Source organism: Pteropus medius, unplaced genomic scaffold (assembly GCF_902729225.1).
Source record: "Pteropus medius unplaced genomic scaffold, Ma_sr-lr_union100, whole genome shotgun sequence".
Classification (NCBI taxonomy): domain Eukaryota; kingdom Metazoa; phylum Chordata; class Mammalia; order Chiroptera; family Pteropodidae; genus Pteropus; species Pteropus medius.
Window position 1 is genome coordinate 30,739,147 of NW_024355205.1, and position 23,002 is coordinate 30,762,148.

A 23,002-nucleotide genomic window follows, 5' to 3' on the forward strand; every position below is an offset into this window, starting at 1 on the left:
AATGAATGAATGAATGAATGAAATGTATAATTGTGCTAAAGCGAGTATCATCTTCCCAGCACTGGCTAACAGTTGCAGGCATCAAACATTTAAAAACAAAATCTGTCGGAGACAAACTGGAAATTGAGGATATCCTGGCCATTAACTTTGTTTCTTTAACCTGGGAGAAACACTGTCATGGCTGTATTTTGACGCAGTACCCTGACACAGTACCAGTGTTTTCACATACTTGCATAGTCAATTGTGTGTGTGTGTGTGTGTGTGTGTGTGTGTGTAATAACCTACTTTCTAATGGATTATAAGGCATTGTGAGGGGTGGTCATGCTTTTCAAAAAGTGAAATTATAGAATGTGCTCCATGTCAGTCACTAGTCCGATCCTGGTCAACTAACAAGTCCTTATGGTGGTTTCTTATGGTAGCTTACTACATGTTATCAGGTTAGGTCAGTGTTGGAGGATCAATGCCACTGAAAACAGTGCTGACAGCCATAGTAGTATCAAGCTGTCTCACGTAACAGCCCCGAGCGGACTCACAGTCGAGACTCAATAAATATATGTTGTGTGAAAAAGCAGTACACTTTTTGACTTTCCTCGCAATTGCAATAAAGAGGTTTTAGACTTTGCGGAGGGGCACTGCCCAGGCAAAGGAAGGGTGTAGTCGCATGGACCTGTCACAACCAAACACGTCTGGGCCCTCTTGTGTCGCTGACAGCCCAACGCAACGAAGTGCTGCGCGCAGTCCAGGAGCGACCCCGGGACCTTGGACGCCCAATCACCGGATCTTCGATGTCTCGTCTGCTAATCGGGAAGTGAGGCTGACCCTCGCTGACCGAAAGGAGGGGCTGTGTCTGGTACACGGAAACCCCTCCCAAACCCAGACCCGGAGGCCGCCTCGCACGCACGTGGTCCCCGCCCCGGGCCGGCCCTGCACTCACCCTGCCCCGCACCCTGCGGGTCCCTCAGCTGAGCCTTGAAGCGCACGCCCGTGAGCTCTTCGGTGCGGGCCCGCTTGGCTGCACCCGCGGGGGAAGCCGTGCTGTCTTGGCCGCCCGGGGCCTTCCTTTTAGGGACAGCCATGACCGAGAGGGCAGGGTCGCGCCGGCATCCACACTTGAGACCTGGCAAAAAGACACCGGCGGACCGCAGCTGCGTTATTGAGGCCCGCACGTGCGCAGGAATGGGCGGGGCTGGCGGAAGGGGCGGGGCCTCGGAAAGAACGGCTGGCGGAAGGGGCGGGCTCTCGGGGGCGTTCGGCGGAAGGGGCGCGGCCTGTGGAGAGGGCGGGTAGAAGGCCGCAAACTCGCAGGACTTAGAGTGGGTGCTGGGATCGAGTCCGGTTTCTTGCTGTTGTCGCGGTCTCCGCTGGCTCGTTCGCCCGCCGTCCGGGGCAAGTGGACACTCGGCGAAACCCCAGCCCGATCGCGGCGGGAAAAAGCCCACTGGCGCGCGCCTCTTGTCCCCGGAGCTCTCTCTTAGGACTTTGGCAGGAAGAACCCCTAGATCCTCCACTCCCTGAGGACCCGATCCCCGGCGCCTCGTAGCTGCACAGTCAGCTCAGTTCTTGACCTGAGGGCGTCCTAACGGTGTCGCTTGAAGAACTTGCTTGACACCCGACGGGATCTGATGTTTTGCCTATTCCAGACCCTATCGGTTGGCCAGGAGGGTGAATGCCCCTAACCAAATGCCACACGGGCTGATCCGGGGAAGTTCTCGCTCTGGCACCTGAGCCGAGGGTCATGCGGGTGCCTCTAACCCTGACCTCTAGCCTCTCTCCTAACCCGAACCGGCTGGTCTGGTGGGATGTTTCCCCAAACTGATGGGAGGACTTGAGCCCTTTCAATCATGCAGGATAGGAGAGGTTCAAAGGAAGTAATGTCTGTGAAAACCCTTCGTGGATGGTGTGGCAAGTTCCAGTCAAAATGGAGAGAGCAAAGCCAGCCCTACCTAACCTTTGAGGCTAGCCTGAGAAAGTGATGCAATGTATAAAAAATAGCTTTTACAGGAAAAAAAATGCTGTGTGTTTTTGTAAGTTGTTATTGACTTGAGAGCCGCTTTCAATGCTCTAAAATAAAATAGAGGTGTAAATGAATAAGTAAAAACAGACTGGTGAATTTTTTAATATGACTTTGTGGATACTTGGTTATGCGTTCAAATAAATCACAAACCAGCTCATTAGATGAATAATTTGGTAATTCCTGGAGCTCTGTTATGTTGTCCTCTAGCCTGAGAAAATACTGTCTTGTGTTCTGTGAGCAGATGTATAATGAGCATCTGAGGATGTGGTCTTTCATGGCCTGTTGGGAGTTTCAAAGTCTTTAGTAGAAAAAGCCCGTAGTGTTGACCCTGAGTGTTGAGCCTTGCGTCTGGCAAGACTATTGTGCCTGTGAAAATGCCTATGTTGTCAGCAAGTCAGACAGAGGGAGTCCCCCAGCAGTAATGAGCTGATGCAGCAGTATTCAGAGACAGAGATATGCTCAAAATTCAGTCCGTAAAAAGCAACACTCTTATTAGTAAAGACAGAAACTTAATTCTTAATTAGTAAGGACAGAAATTGATTATCCACACTGGTTATCATCTGTGGTTAATTGCCAACCACCCAGTTTGTTTTCAACCAGGGCGAACCTGACCAGAGGCAGCAGGGAGAGGCAGGAAACAGTCAAAGCTCTGTATCTAGTTTCTGCCTATGAGACCTTGAGCGAATTACTATCTCTCTTTAGAAAGACTTAGAGTAAGGCAGCTTGCCGATATTATCTAGATAGGAAGTGCTAGAGCCACTCATCCAGTATATCCTAAGCCTGATTTAAAAACAAAAGTTGTCAGTACTCATCCCAGCCGTAGCCAGTGACATACCTGATAAGGTATGGCTCAGAAGTACAGATGGATGCTTCAGACTAAGTTAGCCATGAATCACTTCAGGTCACTAATCTTACTTGCTCAGATACCAGGCTCACCAACCAACTTCTGGACAGTAATATGTCTTTCTATATAAAAGGCCTGCATAGAGAGGAAGGACACAAGACCATTTATTACATATTCATTTATTTGTCAGACTCCTTTACTAAAGTGTGCACTCCGTAATGGCATAATACAAATTTCAGTGCTCCATTCTCACTGCCTATAACAGAGCTTAGCACATCATAGGGCTCAATAAATATTTGTTGAGTAAATGTCTACATAAATATGAATTTAAATGAAAACAAAGATCTGGGTCCTGTGTTTGGTGAATGTCAGTCTATCCTAAAAGGCAGATTGATTCTTGGAATGCTGTCAGAAAGGCTCAGGGTGCAGGTTTTTTGAGTCTGCAAGCTTGTGAACTGCCCCTGGACTGTGGTGAATTAGCCAAGGGAAGTGTCCAGCCTTTCATAGCCAACCAGTTCATCTCCAGTGGCCATGCCACTCATTCACACCTGGTAAGTATGGGTATTTATTCCCATTTCAATCTTTTAAGTTTAAATTCAAGGTCTCGAAAGAGAGAAAAGGAGAAACTCAATCAGAGCCCATATCAAGTTCATATTAAGGCATATTTATCGTGGACTCTCAATATGAGAGGTGTAAACATTGCTATACATAAGATGACATTATCTCGACAGTTTACCCCGCATTATTTCATCTGCGTAAAAGCTCATTAATGCAATCACTTTATAGAGAGGAGAAATATGGAATTCCCTTCTCTATTCTGTACAACTTTTAATCTCTTTAGTGATGAATATTTTAGTGTAGCATTTACTAAGATCAAGATAGTTCCATTATCTGTTTAACAGTAGGAAGAGTGAAGCATTCTTTCAAAGACAGTCACATGAACTCCAGTGACAGTGTCTATAGGCTAAAAAAGATAAGTAAACCTGTAGCTTCTCCTCAATTCAAGTCAACAAAACACCACAATATTTGTTATGTGCATTGCATTCTACAACCGGCCATACATTTAAAAGGGTATAACACAGTATACCTACCTGCAAGGGACTTATAGTATCACTGAGAATATGACATACCTGTTATGTTCAATAGCAATAAAGAGCTTAACCAAGAACCCGAGATGATATGACATGTTACAGGCCCTATGATAATGATCAAATAAATTACTTCAGGGATAGACACATCCCATTAGTATGATCCAGGTTAGATCATTATGGGCTTCTTACTGAAATGATAGTAAAGCGGAGAGGAAAACAGAAGCATCTGCCTTTTTTTCTTTGATGCAAAATTGAAGAATTGTTTCCCTCTTGTGCAATATGGAATAAAATAGCCACAAGTGTGAGGCCAGATTTGATAAAAATCGTAACGTAGATGAAGTTTGTCTTCTTAAATTTCCCCACTCTCTGCTCACCCACCTCCCCTCACACGTAGACATAGCGCCTTCTTACTGCCCCCATCTTTCAAAAGCCCTCACTGCTGCAGCCTTTCCTGGAGTCAGCTCCCTGGAAAATTTCTCCTCCAGAATTTTTCCTTTTTCTGCCTCCCTCCCTATGCCAAGTCCCCCCTTCTTCCTCGCTCTTCCTCTACAATCTGTTTCCTTACCAAAGCGTTTTTAGCTAGCCATCAGGAAATAAACAAATTTGGTAAATTCAATGTAAAGTATTGGAGTATAATAGCAATATTCAATCCATGAATATTTTTATACTTCTAAAAAGGACGTTTGGATACCAGAATCTCCCAATTGAATTTCTGGTATGTAGTAGTGTTTTAGTCACTGTGGCATTGAATGGGGGGTGGGGGTGGCATGGAGTGGACAAAGAGGCAGGTCATGGACCAAGAGAAGAGCTTCTGAACATCGTGCATGAATCTGCCAGTAAATTCCAGCCATTATCCCATGTGTTACATTTTATAATTGCTTCAATGTTTACACATACACTGTCAAATCCATTCGGGAAGCATGCATTGATCCCGTTAGGACAATCCCACAAAGAGCCATACTGTCAATAAATAAATATTATGTTGATGACCAGGGTCTCAAACCGGACCACTCAAAAATACTAGGTTATTGAGTTATGGCCCTGTTCTTTGAACAGCAAAATATAGCAAAATCCATATCTGATTTAAAATATCAATGATAAATTTCAAAGCTGTTTGTAAGGACTGGTCTAATATTTTAATTATTAGATAGAAATATGAGAAAATACAGAAAATTTGAATAACAATGTATTCAAATTAATAGACTACAAGAGAACTTTATACCCACAAACAGGACTCATGTTCTTTTTAAATAACATGGAACAGTCATAAAAATTAACTACATTCTAGGCCACAAAAGAGGCCCCAATAAATTCTCAAGAAACAGCATCATACATTCCATGTTCTCTGACCGGCAAGCAATAAAATTAGACCTTGAAAATACGAGGACAGGTTTTTAAAAATCCCATAAGCCTGGGAAGGGGAGGTGTATGGGAAATCATGAAAGACTTGGAATGCAATACAACATAAAGTGTTAATTAGTGGTAAAAGAATGGTCTTAGAACTGTTTGTCTCAATTGGGCATTTAAGTTTAATAGAAAAGACTGGTTAATGATAATAATGCATCATAAAACTTCCAGAAGGAAGGGAAAATGTTTTGTAGCCCATTCGTGTGTGTGCGTGTGTGTGTGTGTGTGTGTGTGTATGCACATGTGTGGCAATTTTAAGTTATTAGTTTTTTAAATGAGTACTTTTTAATGGAAACATCTTGACCAAAAATCTGTTGCAGAATTTTTAGACTCATTAAAATAAAGTTCATGAGGAAAAAAAAAAAGAGCGGCATTGAAAATCAATGGGAAACGGATGAAGTAGTAGATTGCAAAACACAGCCATAAATCCCTCCTGGCCTGGTGTGCATGCCTCTTAGCAATGTGACTTTGCAGTTCCTCCCATCAGCAGTCGGGGGCACTTCTGAGAGCAGTTTGGATTTGGAGGTCTCCAGAAGGAGCTGAGAGTCAGTGCCACAACACTGTCATCGTTCCTCACTTGACATCTCCTCCCTGAGTATTCCTGGCTTGCGGGTTTAAACTGTGACGATGCTGTGCATTTCAATTATTTCCTTTACATTCTTTGGTCTTTATTTTTCAGTCTACTTCCTTTTGTGTTTGTTAGCATTTTAATTATGTCAATACTGCCATTTCGCTTTGTTACTATTGAAGTTATCTTGGACCAGTAATTTTAAATGTAATTTATTTTCAGAGAGGTTTCTTTTAGACAATCATCCCCAAAGGTGCAGGGAGACTGACAGAATGGCAGGCCGGTCACCGTGAGTCCTCTGGAGATGAGTAAAGTGGATGAGGGTGTTTGGGGTGGACAGGGAACAGCAGACACCTGAATGAGTTGGGGAGGAAAGCCATGGAAACCTCTGGAAAAAGAGCATTCCAGGTAGAAGCCAGAGCAAATGCAAAGGCCCTGAGGTGGGAATGTAAGGAGAGAGGTCACGAAACAACACAAGGGCCAGTGTGTATGCAGGAGAGTTGGGCAAAAGGGAGTAAAAACGAGGAGGGTTGGAGAGTCGGCCAGGAACAATTCGTGAAGCCCTCTTTGACAAGGTAAGGTCTTCGTCGTATCTGAAGTGTCTGGGTTTTCAGTTCTCAAACTGGATGCCAAAGTGCCCAGAGCACCACAAGAAACTCAGTTTGCCTTGGAATATTTTCATTTGCTTGGGGGAAACACAGCCATTCCTGAAGTCTATTGCAAACTAACTCAAAACGGTTCATAGTTTCAACATTAGATTGTGCTACTTTCCTTTTAATGGTGTCATAGCTTCACAGAGCTGGGATTTCGGTGGTTGCTGTGATAAAAAGCAAGTGCCAGGGGAAATCAGCATGGAACAGAACATGAAGGTGGTGGGGTCCCATCCAATTTCAAGGTTGGAGAAATAGCGACATGCCCAACAGGTGCACACAGCCCGTTAGTAAGTAATTGTGGTTATTTAAGAATAAAATAAAAATAATTTTTCTTTCAATTCGTGTGCATGTTTTTTTCATACAGCTACTTAACTGTTAGAACATAAATACTTGTTAAGTTGTTTGGATCTAGGTATTTAATGAGTGTAACAGTTCAGGCTTTTTGTTTTTTGTTCATTTCGTTTTGTTTTTGTCTAGGGGCATTGGGAAAAATCATCGAGACACTAAGGGTCCCATGAACTGAGGAAGTTTGGGAACCCCTGCTCTGTACCCTTAATCAGAACTCACTTTTCTTGATTCCAAATTCCTTTCAATGGACTTTGATTTTTTTTTTTTTGGTAGCTTTAAGCTTTCCTTTGGGAATGATCATTAAAAAATTTTAAATGTTTTTGTACACCCGTGTTCATAGCCGTGTTATTTACAACAGCCAAAATGTGGAAGCAACCCAAGTGTCCATCAGCAGATAAATAAACAAACAAAATGTGGTATATCCATACAATGGAATATTATTCAGCCTTGAAAAGGAAGGAAATTCTGGCACACGCTACAACACAGATGAACCTTGAAGATTTTATGCTAAGTAGAAAAAAAAGCCAGTCACGAAAGGACATAGTGTATGATTCCACTTATATGAGGTATTTAGGGTAGTGAAATTTATAAAGGCAGAGAGAATAGTGGTTGCCAAGGACTGGAGGAGGTGGGGGATGGGAAGCTAGTGTTTGATGGGTACAGACTTTCAACTCTGCAAGATGAAAAAGTTCTGGAGATGGATGGAAGTGATTGTTGCACAACAATGTGAATGTACTTAATGCTAATGAACTTTACACTTGAAATGGTTAAAATGGTAACTTTTATGTTACATATGTTTTCCCACATTAAAAATTTTTATTTATGGAATTCATGGGCCATTCCTAAGACATAAATTAAGATTTTCACCTACAGAGGGCGCCATTGACAGTTCTTAGTGGCATTTCCTAAGGTGGGTATGAAGAAAGTGTACCTTCTGAAGCTCCGAGTGTCTCCCTTCCCCAGCACTTGTGCGACAGTCTCAAGCCTTCTCGCCTCTCCTCACCCTTCTGAGGCTCCTGCTCAAGATTTTTTACTTCTCTCAATTATGGGGAAACCAGCTGGGCATATACATGACCACCCTTCTTCTTTCTTCCTCCCGGGAGAGACAAAGCCACTAGAGGGTCCAATTTCGTGTACGCACGCAAAGGAATGTGACTCACCTTAAAAAAGAAGGAAGTTCTGACATATGCTACTATGTGAAGACATGCTAAGTGAAAAAAATAAATGAAAAATGTATATAAGAAAACATTAAGCAATGTCAAGGATTTAGCATAGATTTAATCAATTTTCTGGAATCCTACATCTAATTTATATAGCCTGTGGGCTTTTTTTAGAGCTTAAATGGACTTTAGAATCCAACCTTTTCATTTTGCAAATGTGAAAAAAATGAGAGGCAGAGAAGTCAAAGGCCTCCATGAGTGGCTGTATTTCAGTGACGGAAGAAAGGCTATGACACTAGATGCCTTTGACCTTGAATGGACGGCCTTACAGACACCACTTCTGCTCACATATTCTTAAAGGCCTCTTTCTGTAGGCTTTTGAAATCGACCTTTCTAGGGCACCCCCAGCTTTTGCAGTCCTCAGCAAGCCGGCTCTTTGCTATTGCTGTGGCTCTTTGGTGCCAGCTCTATAAACAAACCACCATTTGTTGCTTTCTAAAAATAAGCCTTTTTAGCTCTGGACAACATTCGGCCTCACTCTCCTGAGCTGAAAGGTTGGTTTCTTTGCAGCTGACAAATGGTGGTTTATGTCTTCTCAGAACGGCTGCAGACCATCTTTGTTGAAAGCCTGAAGCCTTACCTGGATGCCACAGGTGAGAGGCCCAGCACACCAACAGCTTCCAAAATAGGCTTGGATATGTGCGGAGGTAAGTAGCCAAGATCTCAAGGAATGAGGAATAAGGATGTAATCTAGAGCTGGAAAGAAGGGACAGGTTTGCTTCAACAGAGAAAGAAAGAAAGAAAGAAAAGAAAGAAAGAAAGGAAGGAAGGAAGGAAGGAAGAAGGAAGAAGGAAGGAAGGAAAAGGAAAAGGAAGAAGAAGGAAAAAAAAAAAAAAAAAAAAAAAAGGAAGGGAAGGAAGGAAAGGGAAGGAAAAAGAAGGAAGGAAGGAGGGAAGGAAGGAAGGAAGGAAGGAAGGAAGGAAGGAAGGAAGGAAAGAATTTAGTCATGTAATTTGGAAATGTACAGTAATTCCCCCTAATTGTGGGGATGTGTTGCAGACCCTCCAGTGGATGCCTGAAACTACAGATAGTACCAACCCCTATATATGCTATGCTCTTTCCTATAACACATACATATAATAACATTTAATTTATAAATTAGGCACAGTAAGAGATTAACAGAAATAACTAATAATAAAATAGAAAATTGTGATAATATACTATAATAAAAGTTAGGAAAATGTTCTCTCTCAGAATATCTTATTGTATTATATGCACAGTGTGGATATGCTGGACAAGGGGATGAGTTGCATCGCCAGCAGTGTGGGGCAGGATGGCCAAGATTTCATCACGCTACTCAGAATGCTGTGCAATTTAAAAACGTATGAATTGTTTGTTTCTAGAATTTTCCACTTAATATTTTCAGACATCAATTGATCGCAGATAACTGAAACCACAGAAAGCAGAACTTCGAATAAGGGAGGACTGCTGTATTTTAGATTTCCTGCAAGGACGTCTCTCCCCCACACAATGAATGTTGTGGGCACAGAGGCGTGTCTCAAACTCATGTGCAAGAAGGGCCGGAATCACTCAATGGTGTCATCACATAGAAAGGAACACTTTTACATTACCCCACCTCATGATGCTCATCCCTCACTTCTGTGATTTTGCAGTTTAAGAGGGTTTCAAATCCTGCCACAGATGATTTGCATGAGTTTGTGCCATCAGTTTCCATGTCCAAGACGCTGAAAAAGTGGTAGCACCAGCTTCATGGGAGTGTGACCTGTGCCACCACTCAGGATCTTGTGCCCAAAGAGCCCCTGCTTGGTTTAATGCTCTGCTGTGTCTATCTTAAAATTCTTAATTTTTGAACAAGGGTCCCTGCATTTTCATTTTGCACAATGCCAGTAAATGATGGAGCTGGTCCTGGTTAGCACCTGTCTCAAAGGGTTGTTGTATTAATGTTTTGGGAGCATCTATTATTTGGCTCACTCTTCATCAGGCTGAATTCACTTTGATCCTGGCTCCCGTAACTGCGCTGAAGAACCATGTGGCCATGACTGCTTTCGATTTTTTAAATTCTATCATAGGACAAAGAAAGGAAAAGAGCCTTGGTGGAAACCTCTTTGTGCCCTGGATTGATTTGACAAGTTTCTCTTTCTTTGAAGTGTGAGCTCTCCTCCCCATTTTCCTGTCCTACAAGTTTTATAGTGCCCCAGAGTTTAGGTATTTGATTGTATAATAATTAGAGGGGAATATAGGACGGGATGGTAATTGGTTTCCACTTGGTTGGGGGCCCGAAGGGACTTGGAACTAAGGACTCTAGAGAGAAAGACAGATGGAATTATTTAATGTTTTTTTTTTGTATGATTCCAAAATTCTTAAAGAGAGAAGATTAGAACTAAAATCTGATTTAGCGGCTATGGGGCAAAGCAGAGGAAAGCCAGGCTCCCCCATGTCTCATAAGGACTTGGTCACGCTGCACTGTCCACTCCCCCTCCCAAATGTTTTCCCAATAGGGCCACTTTCCTCTTCTCTCTGGGCCTGCGAAGCCCAGCCCAGCACACGGCCACAGTCTCCTAGCGACACCTGTATTATGACCATCTCCCTAGACTCACTTTGTTGTTGCTGTTATTTGACTTTTTGGAAACAGTTTTTTGGAAACAGTTTTGTGGAGATAGAATTCACATGCCACAACTCACTCATTTCAAGTATACAGTTCACTGGTTTTTGGCATATTATATTATTAATTTTTGAAGTTGCGGTAAATACATAGAACATAACATTCGCTATTCGAGCATACAATTCAGTGATATTAATTACATTCATAATATTGTGCAATCATCACCACTACCTATTTCCAGAACTTTTCATTACCCCAAACAGAAATGCAGTGCCCATTCAGCAGTAACTTTCCATCCTCCCTGCTCCCAGCTCTTAGTAACCTCTAATCTACACTCTCTCACCCTGAATTTGCCGATTTTAGATATTTCATATAAGTGGAATCATACAATATTTACCATTTTGTGTCTGGCTTATTGTACCAGCATAATGTTTTCAAGGTTCATCCATGCTGTAACATGTACCAGAAGTTCATTTCTTTTTATGGCTGAATACTAGTGCCCATTTTGTTTATCCACTCATTCATCAACGGACACTTAGGTTGCTTCCACCCTTTTGGCTATTGTGAATAGTCCTGCAATAAATATTGGTGGGCAAGTACTTTTTCGAGTCCCTGCTTTTGATTTTTTTTTTAGGGGGCATGATCTCTGAATCCCCTTCCAGTCCAGTTGTACTCAGCAGCCAGAGTAATTTTTTTTATCAACCCACACCTGATCATGTCACCTGTCTGTTTACAATTCTTTGCTGGCTTAAGATAAAGGTGGAAGGGCTTGCTAGGTCTCTGGGTCCCTGAGCCCTGGCTGCTCACCTCTGCACATTACCTAGCCTTGCCCTTTGCTCTCCATTCCATCCACTCTAGACTTCTCTCCATGCTTCCATGGAGACATGTTCCTTTTGGATTTCACAGGTGCCAGGTCCTTTTTCTAAAATGTTCACACTTTGCTAGCTTTTGCTTGACCAACTCTTCCCATCTTCCTCATCCATCTTCCCCTAAAAAGGTCCCTCGCACCTCCCCTTCTCTCTCCCTCCCTCCAGCTCAGCTCTCCCTCCCACAGCCCCTTGTTCCCGACTCTTGCTCACTTGGCATTACCAGTTCAATGTCTGTTTTCCTGCCTGTAATAATGACTCATAATGTCTGAGTACTTCCTAGTTCCAGGCTCTGTCTTATCCACATCACCTGTATCAACTGATTAAAGCCTCACAACAAGCCCGAGGACTTTACAGATAAGGAAGCCTGGGGGCGCTGTCACAGTTAGTGCCCACACTGGCATCTGGAAGCCAGAGCATACCGACGGGACAGTGGTGGCAGCCCCCAGGCCTGAGGCAGCAGGGCTCCCTTCCTGTGCCAGCATCCCCAACCCCTAGCTCGGGATCTGACACACATAGGTATCCAATTCATATCTAAACTGGATGGATGAATGAAATGGGTTTGGAATGGAAAGCACACGAGGGACCTGAGTTTGGGGCAAAGGTTACTACTGAGTGGTTCCTGAGCACTAGGCATCCTTACCCACCTCCCAGCTTTAGTTTCCCCAACCTAGAAACTGCCCGAGGGTTATCGAGAAGGTTGAGGATTTTAATGTAGATTTAAAAAATCACTGCGCCTGGCAGACTAGGTCTCACTCAACAAATACTAATGGGTCTAGACTCCCAATTCCGCTGGCCCGGCTCCTGCTGGAACACGGTGTGGGACTCAGTGTCATCTGGTATCCTTGCGGCCCACCTGTAGGAGGGTTGCCCAGGTAGGCCGGCGCGTCTCCGTTTCCTCTCGCTAGGCCTTCGCGCCGCACCATGCGGCGCGTTCGCAGCGCGGTTCGCAGCCGGCCGGGGCAGTGCGCCCGGTCCCGCCCCATTATCTGCGTTTCCGCGTCAGGCCCGCCGCGAATTTGGCAGGCCTTCCCGCGGTGTTCTGGAACACTTTGTGCCGAGCGCCCGCCGCCGGGCCCTCCTCCCAGCCGCCGGCACCTCCTGGTCCGGACGCTGCGCGCGGTCCGCCGGGTTTGGGTCGCTGGGGCCGCGGGACCCGCACCCAGCACACACGCAGAGTCCGCACGCATTGGTCCTCGGTTCTGCCGAGCCCGGGCCACTCAGCGCGCTCCTCGCCCAGGGGAGAGTGTTCAAACGCGGGTCATACCCGCGCAAAAAGAGGTTCAGAAAGATGCTGTGGCCCCTTTTCAAACAAAGCCCAATTATTAGCGCTCGGTGGCCGTTTATGTCGGTGCAATGTCAGATCCTCTAAGCGCTGCGTACAACCAGATGAAGTGCGCAGTCGGAGCGAAAAGAAACCAGAGCCATCTAACCGGGTTTGGATCCCCATCCCCACCCCCAGCTCGTTCCCGTCCGGGCTGCGTAGACTCGGGCAACTCGCGGGGTCTCGGTCTCCTCTGTGGAATGGGGTTCACTGTGCGTGCTTGGGGATCCTGCGTGCGGAGCGGGGCGGGTGCAGGGAAGTTAGCGCTGCGGCCTCGCACCTCCAGGACCCCAGCGTCCCGCGGCCCCCGCCCCGGCCCGGGCCCCGCCCCGGGGCTCCTGGGCTCACCGAGCGGCGCTGGCTCCTAAGTGCGTCACGGGCACCGGCCGCGCTCCTCAGGCAGCCAGGGCGAGGCTGGCAACGGGCCAGTGCGGGCCGGACCAGGGGAGCCGGGCAGTCTCAGGGGCGGGGGCCGGGTCGCGGAAGGCGCTCCGGTTGCGCGGCCCCCCGCGCGCCGTTGGGGGCGCCCTCTGCGGCGGGCAGCACGCCAGGAACTGGCCTCCGCGGTCGTGGGGCGCGCGGAGGCTACACTTTCCCTTCGCCCCCCCCTCCCCACTTTTGCTTCCTCTCGCGCGGCGGCAGCGGAGATTTCCTCCCGGGGAAACTACGCGGATCCTTCCCGGGGCTCCTCGCCCCGCCCCAGTTCTCCGCCCCCTCCCCTTGGCTGGGGAGCCGGTGTTGGCCGGCGCGGGGGAGGAGGCTCTGGCAGCCTGAGCCGGGAGGTGGCGGGGGGCGGCGGAGCCACTGGTCACTCGCTCGCCCTGCCATGTGACGCGGTCCTCCGCCCAGGGACCCCACGCGCGCCCCGGGCCCGCGCCCGCGCCCCGCCGCGCCGCGCACCATGCTCCTGCCGGAACCCGCGCGGCCGCCGCCCGCGCCGCAGCCCGCGCAGCATCTCGGCCCCCGCAGGCAGGTAGAGCCGCCGGGGCAGCTCCTGCGCCTCTTCTACTGCACGGTCCTGGTCTGCTCCAGAGAAATCGCAGCGCTCACGGACTTCTCCGGTAAGAAGCGCCCTCCCTAGCCGTGCGCCCCGGGCTCTGCGGCGCGCCCAGGTGAGCCCTCGTGTGGGGGCAGTCGCCCGAGGGGGCACGGCAGGGTTGGGGTAAAGTTGGGGCGCGCTCATAGCCCGTTTTCTTCCCTGGCGTGAGCCTTTGGCATATAGGTGGCTGCGTCTGGGGTAGAGGAGAGGAATAGTGGCAGAGGAGAACCACCCCCTTCCCCCCCCAAAAAAGTAAAGGTGGGTAACGTATTTGGAATTTCTCGCCCTGCTGTTGACTTCAGTTCCTCAGCATCAGTGACTCGACTGACGGATTCGGGTCTGCTGGATGCTCCTTAAGCTGAGCCTTTTGCTGCGCTCGACGCTGTAAAAGGCACGTGCTGTGGTCCGCGGAGTACGCTCGGTTTGCCATTCTCGTGCTCCCGGTGCGCTCCAGCTAGTCTCCCGGGGGCCCATGTAAGGAGACTAGCCCGGGGGACACCTGTCCTGAAGTCTGCGCGGACAGGCACGAGGGAAGAAGCCCGAGGTTACAGGAGGTGGGGCGGAGGTGCGGCGAGAGGTGAGCAGAAGCTTACACAACAGAGAGGAGACCCGGGGAGCATGACTGTACTGCCCAAAGGTACCAGCGCCCCCCACACCCAGCCCCAGTCTCCTTAACAAAAATTAACTTCCTTCTTCCAGTAATCGATGAGGCTTTTCTTTTGGGGGACTCGAACTGAGGCTCCAGAAACTGGTGTCAGCTAGTTCCGGGGTTGTAGGTGTGGCATCGCATAGTGAGAGAAATTTCTGGGTAAATGGTGGCTCTAGGAGCCTCCTTCTTATGTTACCGCCGGGCTTGGGCTTGCGGAGAGTAAGTAGCAAACGTCCTTGCAGTTGTAACAGATGTGGGTCTCCCCCTGGCGAGCCTTCACCCTTCACCAGCTCGGGAAGCAGCTCTGAATCCCACTTGCCTCCTTCTCCAGGATCTTCTGCCAAGTCCGGGCTTTGCATAGTCCCTGGAGGGCCCTGCCTGCAGGATCTTTTGCAATTAAAGCGTGGTAAAGGCAGTCAGTCCTCAGCCCTGTTTGTGCAGTAGACTAGTACATGACAGAGAACACTGGCAAACCAGAAGCTGAGCTGGGTTTCTAGTTTACTTACAGAGAATGTCATTGTTAGCCGAGAGCCCTTAGGTCAGAGGTTCTTTTCTTTGAATATTTAATATCAAGGCAGCGTTTCTACCTAGCAGAGGAAGCCAAGATATGCCATTTGGCAAGCAAATTGTAGTCCTTAAAACTGAGCACCACAGGAGCAGAGCGCTGATGTAAATGTGCTAGGAAAATGCTTTTCAAGTGCTATTGACTTTTTTTTTTTTTTTTTGGTAATAGAACTTTCTTGGCTGCTAGAAAAGTTCTGTATTGGTGATTTAAACTATGGAGAGCAGTTCTGAATTCAGTCACCTTCTAGCTCTGAATATTGTAAGGAAAGAATTGAAAGCCGGCAAGCCCTGTTTTTGTGATATCATTGCAAGTGAACAAATATTGCTTTAGGTAAATTGCGGTGTAACCATTAGATTGTTTGCAGATTATAGATACTTAAGAGTTTGTTTCTTTAGTGAAGCAGTTGCACTGTGGGTAGCAGTCTACAGGTTACCACCCAAGCTCAGAATTGTCTGTATGTAGCAACTGTTACAGTGAGTGAACTTGAGCTATCAAACAGGGTGGTTATATGCTGAGGGAAATGGACGCTTTGATACATGTTCTTCTAAATGACAGAAATGACAGAAATGATCCAAGAAATATCCTTCTGCTTTCAGTGGGAATCTGAATTTCAGGGTTTAAAACTTCCCGAGCCAGTGGTAGGTGATGATATTGCCAGGTCCCTCCTAAAGCAACCCCTACTTTCCCTCTGGCCAGATTTGCTAAAGACTAGGGAGAAAGTGTCAGAGAGCGTTTTGGAGAGAAGAAAAGAAAAATAACATCCACCCAAACCACAGAATTTAGATTCAAATCTAAATTCTGTATTGCGCAGCATCAGGAAATGTTAGAAAAGGCTTAGGGAGAAAGATGAAGTCCCAAAGTTGATTAATTTGTCTTGAAACTTAACAAACCCTTTGGGCCCCGCCTAACCATGTAATATACATCATTGAGGAAAATCCCTAAGTTCCAAAGAGGACAAGTCTGAGTGTTCAGTTGAATGTTTTAGTCAAAGCAGTGGGTCCAGATGACATAACTCCAATCCCCATCCCAATCCTGTGACCTCAAAGCCCGATGCCTGCTTTCCTGGAGACAGGCAGTGCTGTTCCTTTTTGTGAACTTGGAGAGGTGAGTAGAAACCAGAGGCCTGTAAGGCGACAAGGGACCCACCCCCAAGGAGACTTACACTAGCCCAGCTCTGGAGAGCAGCACTTGACAAGGCAGACGCTTGTTTTTCTAAACAAGAGAAAGATCAAAAACTGAAATTGAGGGAGGATAGAGGGAACTTGGGATCCATTTTACCTCGTGAGAAGGGGATGGAAGGAAGGTGGCGTACCCACGTGAGAAAAAGTGCCAGAATGCCAGGGGTCCCAGCCATTGTCTATACAGTACAGGGCTGTTCAGGAGATCAGCAGGGCAGAGTTTTGAAAAGTTACTTAAGCCTTTCTCTTCTTCGCGTCTCTTCCTTGAGCCTTTTCCTGGTGCTGTCAGCTGGTGTGGTTTTCCTGGGTCATTGATTTTTTTTCCCTCCTGGGGATTCCAGCATCAGATCTCACTCTTAATAAGCCAGAGGCTGCATCGTGGCCTCCTCCTCCCCCTACATTCTCGTGACTGGTGCTAATTACCTCCAACCTTGCTGGGAAACAGGCTCCCCAAACACCCGCTTCTCTCTCATCCCTAAAGATGTTGAGATGCCGCCAGCGGCCACTGGAAGGCTATCATTGCTGCATTAAAAACATATCCCAGGAAGGCCAGAGCAGTTCATGCAAAATTAGTGCCTCTGATCCTTAATCCCACACTCAAATGCACTTGGCTTTCATCCATTTTCCTCTTTGGGATGGAGTTCTGTTTTTTTGACTGCCTTCCCAAATTGGGGATTTGGCCTGAGAGGTCCAAATTGATCACTCATTTAAAAAACAAAAAACAAAACTGAAGTACAATATCAGCAGCATCTTTGCTCAAAGAACAAGGCGGAGGGGAGAGCTGAGAGCGGGGAAGAGTGCCATTTTGGGTTCCAGCCATAAAAAGCAAAAGATCCTCCACATTTTGCTCTGCCTTCGAGAGTGACGTTTCAGTCCGTCTCTAAACTTAGTTTGCCACGTCCCTGGTTCTTGTTCGTTTTTCTCCCCTGCTGGTTTTACCCCGTTGTCTCCCTGCTGACGACAGGCAGGTCATTTCTTCTCTCCGGCTTCTTCTTACTTTCTCTCTGTTGCTCTTTTTCTTTCTTTTTTCTTTCTTCTCACAGAAATTCTAAGTGATTGATCGGCTTCTGGAGAAGGGTGGGGAGGGAGGGAAGGAAAAGGTGGGAAATTGTTCCAGTTCCCACTTGGATTCCTCGAAAGCTCCAGACTTCTGACAAAGCAGTCACGACCATCTGTTTACACGGTGTGACTCCGGGACACGGCTCTTAAAGCCTTCCTTGTACCACGATGCCCCCAGAGCTCAAAGAAAGGTCACTGTGTGATGGGAGGGAGTCTCTCGACTGATGTCCTACTCCCTACCAGCAGCGGCCCAAGCCAGCAAGCAAGAAGCGGGGCTCGTGACCAGATTATCTGCAGCCCAGCAAGTAAACCTGACTCTAGCTCCTTATTTCATTGGCCGAGAATTTCAGAATGTAGGAAAACGGCGATTCAGTTGAACTTAGGGGCCGATGGGTGGGACCTCGGACCCAATGCAGGGGGCACAGGTGTCCGTGTAAGAGAGGCTGAACCTTCCTGTTCTGCTCAGATAAGTAGTAGGTCTCAATCCTGGCTGCACATTCGAATCACTTGCATCTACACCAATGTGTGGATGCTCAAACGGCACCCTAGGGCTCCTGATTTAATTGGTCTTGGGAGATCCAGGCATTGGTCTCTTTTTAAAAGCTCCCCAGGCGATGTTAGTGCACAGCCAGGGTTGAGAACCACTGCTCTCATGTTCAGAGGGTGAGGCTGCCTCCTGCTTGTGTATCAGTTCATCCTGAGGCACACAGGCATGACCTGGTGTCCCTTTACCCCCTCCCGGGGGCTCACCGCCAGGGAGACCGGGACTGTGTTGTCCCAGTTATCCGTTTGTCACTGCATCCCAACGCACGCGTATGCCCGACACGCCCATGTGTGCACACATGCACATGTACATACACACACACACATACACAGAGCTCTGCACTTTATTATGCCTGCTTCACGTCATCCTTTTATTCAGGGATTGCCTTCACTTTCAAAAACTTTAGGGACTGAAAAGCCAGCTCGTAAGCAAAGAAAAACAAACTAAATGTCTAAAGGAGTTGTCCAGCTGTCACAGAAGGAGGGAGACGAAGAGCAAGCATCTGAAACTGCTCGTCTGTTGCCATGGAAAGTAACTACATTTGAAAAGTGTTCTGTTGGCTCTTTCTGTAGCAGAGAAGAGGAGTCTGGGCAAGCGAGTGGTCCCGTTATTGATGGCTTTGGTCTCCCAGGTGCTTTATTGGAGAGGGCAGGCCAGCAGCAGTTTCAAGGAAAGGGAGGGAGTAAAAATTAATTGAGCACAGCGTTATCTGATTTCATCCTTGTAGCTACCCTATGAGGTAAGTATTAGGCTCACTTTACAGATGAGAACCCAGCCTCAGAGAAGTTAACTTACTTACCCAAAACTGCCCAGCTAGGAAGCAGAGCAAGGCAGACTCTATCTTGAACCTCTGGGGTAGGGCCAGTCTAGGGGAGTTGGCGTGTCTGGGTGCTGAGTACAGGGCCAAGGCCAGGAAAAAAAGGTACCGCAATTTGCCTATCCTTTCTGGCTACTTCATGGAGCGACCACCACCATTTCAGTTGCCCGCTGAGTAGACCGACTTTTCTCCATTCCTTCCTTCCTCATCTTTCATCACAGTTCGGCCAAAGTGGGGGCGCACGCAAGGTGAGCCAGTGGATGTAGGAAGAAAATGTTAGAACTTCTTTTCTACTTGTTTCATTTTTACCTTAAAATGGAGTTGTTTCGCTTATCGTTAACATATAAATTGACAACAGAACGGTACATAATGTTTAAGTAAGTGTACATATATTAGAAATGCGTTCTTGAAATGTTTTTATTGATGGGGGTTTTCTGATTTTCAGATTTTGGAGGTCACTGAACTTCTCAGCTATCCTGTCAGCTTTCTAAAAATTCTTAAAAAGACATTGCTTTAGGGGTAATGTATACTGAAGGAACTGCTCCCCTATTACACACCCTACCCCCTAACTTGCCCTCCACTCCAGTTCTACGACTACTATTGAAATTTAGAGGTAGGATTTGAACCCAGTACCTATCTGGTTTCAACAATCTATACTTTTATCATTCAAGCTATGTAATAGACCTGAAAAGTGGGGACAAAGTACTCTGAAATTTTGTGGTACTAGGTCACTATTTTAATGATGCTGGTGTGTTTGTATCTTTCTGGAAGGAAATGACTTTCCTTATTAACATAAATCTTAGACTTACCAAGATTTTAGTACTTGAAAGAGAGCCTCAGATGAGGAGAGTGGCTGACTAAGTGACTCTTGTCTGTTCTTTCTGAGCTTTTCCTTCACCCCCACCCCCCTGCCCCAGGGGTCCCTAATTCTGCCACCTCTTAACTGGCCCCTGTGTCTGCACCATCTCAGTTAAATCTCTGGCCCACCACAGGCAGTGACTTCTTTATGTGGCTTCCCTTAGCACAAGCAAGAGAAGTTGGTGAGTTAAAAATACTATCAGTGTATGAAGCACGTAAAACATTCTATGTCAGACAGTGTTCTAAGAACTTCATGTTTATTAACATTTAATCCTCACAGTCCTATGAAGGGGATACTATTATATAAGTTGAAGAAACTGAGGCAAAGAGAGGTTAGTAACTTTTGGGGATTTGAACCCAGGCATCCTCTCTAATACTAAAACAAATCAATTACAAGTAGTTTAAAGCAATGCCAATTCTGTAATGTTTCTTTCTTAATCAGCTAGACCCAGTTTTTCCCCCAGGACTTGGAGGTATTGTCCATTCCACATCCTATCTAAAGATAGCACCCTCTGGCCCCACAGAACAGATTACAGAACAGGGTCTGCCATATAGTGGAACTAGCATTCTGAAATTATTTCTCTGACAACACACCTATAGCTGCTGAATAGAATATAACAAACATCCTTTAAATGCATGAATGGACCATCCAAGGAACAAAAATGAAAAGGGCAAAGAGAATTAGAGAAGTTAGCTAGCACTGACCTTATGGCTGGCTCCACTGGGGCCTTCTGGTGGTCTTTACAGCCAGAATTTAACAGGTACATGAGGGCAAGAGACAGGGTATTAGACCAATAAAACGAGGAATTGGAATAGAGATCTCCATATAAAGCCAGGACCTGGAAGAGCTAAATATTCATAAAAAGGGCAGATGAGAAACAAATCAGCCTTCTTACAAAGAAAGATGACAAGGAAACTTGTCTCAGCTTGGGCTCAGTATTGGAGAAAAAATATATATCCCCTGAGACTATGCAACTGCTGGCCTGCCTTTTCAACAGTCTGGGTTTTGAATTTACATTACCTTTATCAGGAAATCCAAGCTGGGAAACTAACAAAGTTGTGCCTCTGGGTACTTGGCAAAAACAAACACAAATACTCCCTGCACAGAAACATCACCAACACAAAACCTACAAGAATCCTATGGATGAAATCCTGCTGACATGTGCACACAATTCAAAACTACGTTGTACGAACAGCAGTTAGCAGTAAAAATAACAGAGTTCTTAATAAATAACAGGGAATTTAAAACAAAAAGAAATCAAAGAGAGTCTAAACCATGAAGAAGGAATGAAAAGTTATAAAGAAAGAGTTGGCATATTTGAAAAAGAATCAAATATATCTACTAACTATACTAATACTACTGTATTAATGAAAAATATATTCATTGAAATAAAAGCTTAATGGGTAGATTAGACTTAGCTGAAGAGAGAAACGGTGAACTGGAAAATGAAGCTGGAGAAATTATCCAGAATGCAGGAAAAGAGTTAAGGACATGAAAAATGTAAAAAAGAAGTTAGTAAGACATGGAGGATGGATTGAAGGTTCAACGTACATTTGATCAATATTCGAGAAAGAGAGATTGTGAAAAACAAGGGAGAGGCAACGCTGAAAGTGATAATATGTTGGAATGGAGTTTCAAGAATTAACGAAAGATTTAGATTCAACCATCCCAAGCAAGATAAATAACAATAAATGTATACCTATTAAATTGAAACTATAAAATACTAAAGATAAAGCGACAGTCTTAAAACAATCAGAGAGAGAAAAAAAACGTCATCTATAAAGTCTTTGCAACAACAATGAGAGTCAGAAGCTAGTGAAGTATTATCCAGGTTCTAAAAAAAAAAAAAATACCAAACTAAAAACAAAACCAAACTAGGCACAACTATATACTTAGCTAAACTATCTTTGAGAGAGTGTGACATAGACATGTTTACCACTAATAAATCCTTACTTAAAGAACTACTAAAGGATGTACTTTGTGAAGAACACTAAGTCTAGACCATGGGTCTGAGATACTAAGAAAAAAAATGGTACCACTTCTAATGTACTTTACCCATATTTTTTGCTCTGTCTTCCTACTTAGAGAGTGCTGTCTGTCTCCTTGCCTTGAGAGAGATTTCTCTAAGATATCTTTTCCTTTTGGCAGCTAAAGTCAAGAGACAGCTTGTTGACACAGTTGAGCTCTTCCACTGACGTAGGACTTTCAGCTGGAGGTACCAGAGACTCCTCCTGGTCATCAGTTCTATGATGACTACCCAATGGGAGTTCTCTATGAAAGTGCAGGAAATGCTCTCAAGTCTTTCAGGTACCAGGTGCTGTGCTACGTATGACGCAAGGGTACTATTCGAAGAGTCAGGCCTATCCTGGGGAAACATCCTTCTCAGTGGGTTCATGGCCACACAGATCACAAAAGAGCTTGAGGGACAACTAATATATTTGGCAGGTCACATTTTCCAAATGGTGTCCAAACCACAGAATGTGGAATTAAGGGTTTAGTAGTGTGTCTACAGGCCTACCAGACAACTCTGCCTAGGCATAGATTTTACATTTCATAGCTGCATTTCTGGACACCTATATCACTCAGGCCCCTGAAATTGAATATATCCTGCGTAACAAGTTAGGGAATGAAACAATGCTTGGGATTCGTTTTGCCCCAAAAGCCAAGTTTCGCACATACACAGAACCAGGCAACCTTAAAATTCAGAACTCAGGCCACTGCATCTGAAATGTATGTTTGCAAACCGTCTGATTTCATGTCTGCCTCACATGTCCCATGAATACAAATCATCTCATTTGGGGTTGGAAGAGCAGGGAGGAAGAAACCTAAGAATGATCTCCAAAACAAATCTTTAATTCGGATGAGTATAATAGAATGTAATCCTGTTTCAAGTCTGTCAGCATTCCTTTGATGATTACAAATGAGTCCCCTTCCCCCTACAGTGTGGGGGAATAATCTGGATAAAATAACCCTTTTTGTCTGCAAGGGCCTGTGTGATGCATACTCGTGACGGCTTTCAGAGTAGTGTTTCGGAGTCCGGGACGAGCACTATGCTACCCAGTCCTTTCTTTCTTTCTCTGAGAAGATTTTTCTCTCTTTTTATGTTAAGCAGCTTCCAAAGTTCTCAGGCTTAGAAATCATAAATCATCGCACTGTACTCCGGAACAAGAGAAACCCGGGTCACCGAGCCCTTTTCCTCTTCGCCGGGGGACAGGTGGAAATGGGAAGCATGGTCTTATCTGGAAGACCAATTTGTACAGCTTTTGAGGGGTGTGCTTTAAGGAATGCACACAGTTTTATAGTCCAAGAATCAGACTTGTTTAAAAAAAAAAAATCCCCTTTTAATTAAAAACACGTACACTGAACCCAAGTTCAAGTTTACACACCTCTTTT

At 45.7% G+C, this 23,002-nt stretch overlaps 2 protein-coding genes across 4 annotated transcripts in view; one reads left to right on the top strand and one right to left on the bottom strand.

The window, feature by feature from the left end:
- The window catches only part of URB1 (URB1 ribosome biogenesis factor), a 59,078-nt gene extending 58,002 nt beyond the window's left edge, over positions 1-1,076 (bottom strand). Inside the window, exon 1 of the mRNA XM_039858060.1 lies at positions 935-1,076. Coding sequence (XP_039713994.1) covers positions 935-1,076 — 142 coding nt within the window. The remainder of the gene's footprint in view (positions 1-934) is intronic.
- Positions 1,077-13,380: 12,304 nt separating this feature from the next.
- EVA1C (eva-1 homolog C) overlaps positions 13,381-23,002 on the top strand; it is a 66,707-nt gene continuing 57,085 nt past the window's right edge. Inside the window, exon 1 of one of the 3 annotated variants that reach the window (XM_039857393.1) lies at positions 13,381-13,960. In XM_039857393.1, coding sequence (XP_039713327.1) covers positions 13,801-13,960 — 160 coding nt within the window. In that variant the 5' untranslated portion in view covers positions 13,381-13,800. The remainder of the gene's footprint in view (positions 13,961-23,002) is intronic. The other 2 variants (XM_039857395.1, XM_039857392.1) reach the window with 2 other exon arrangements.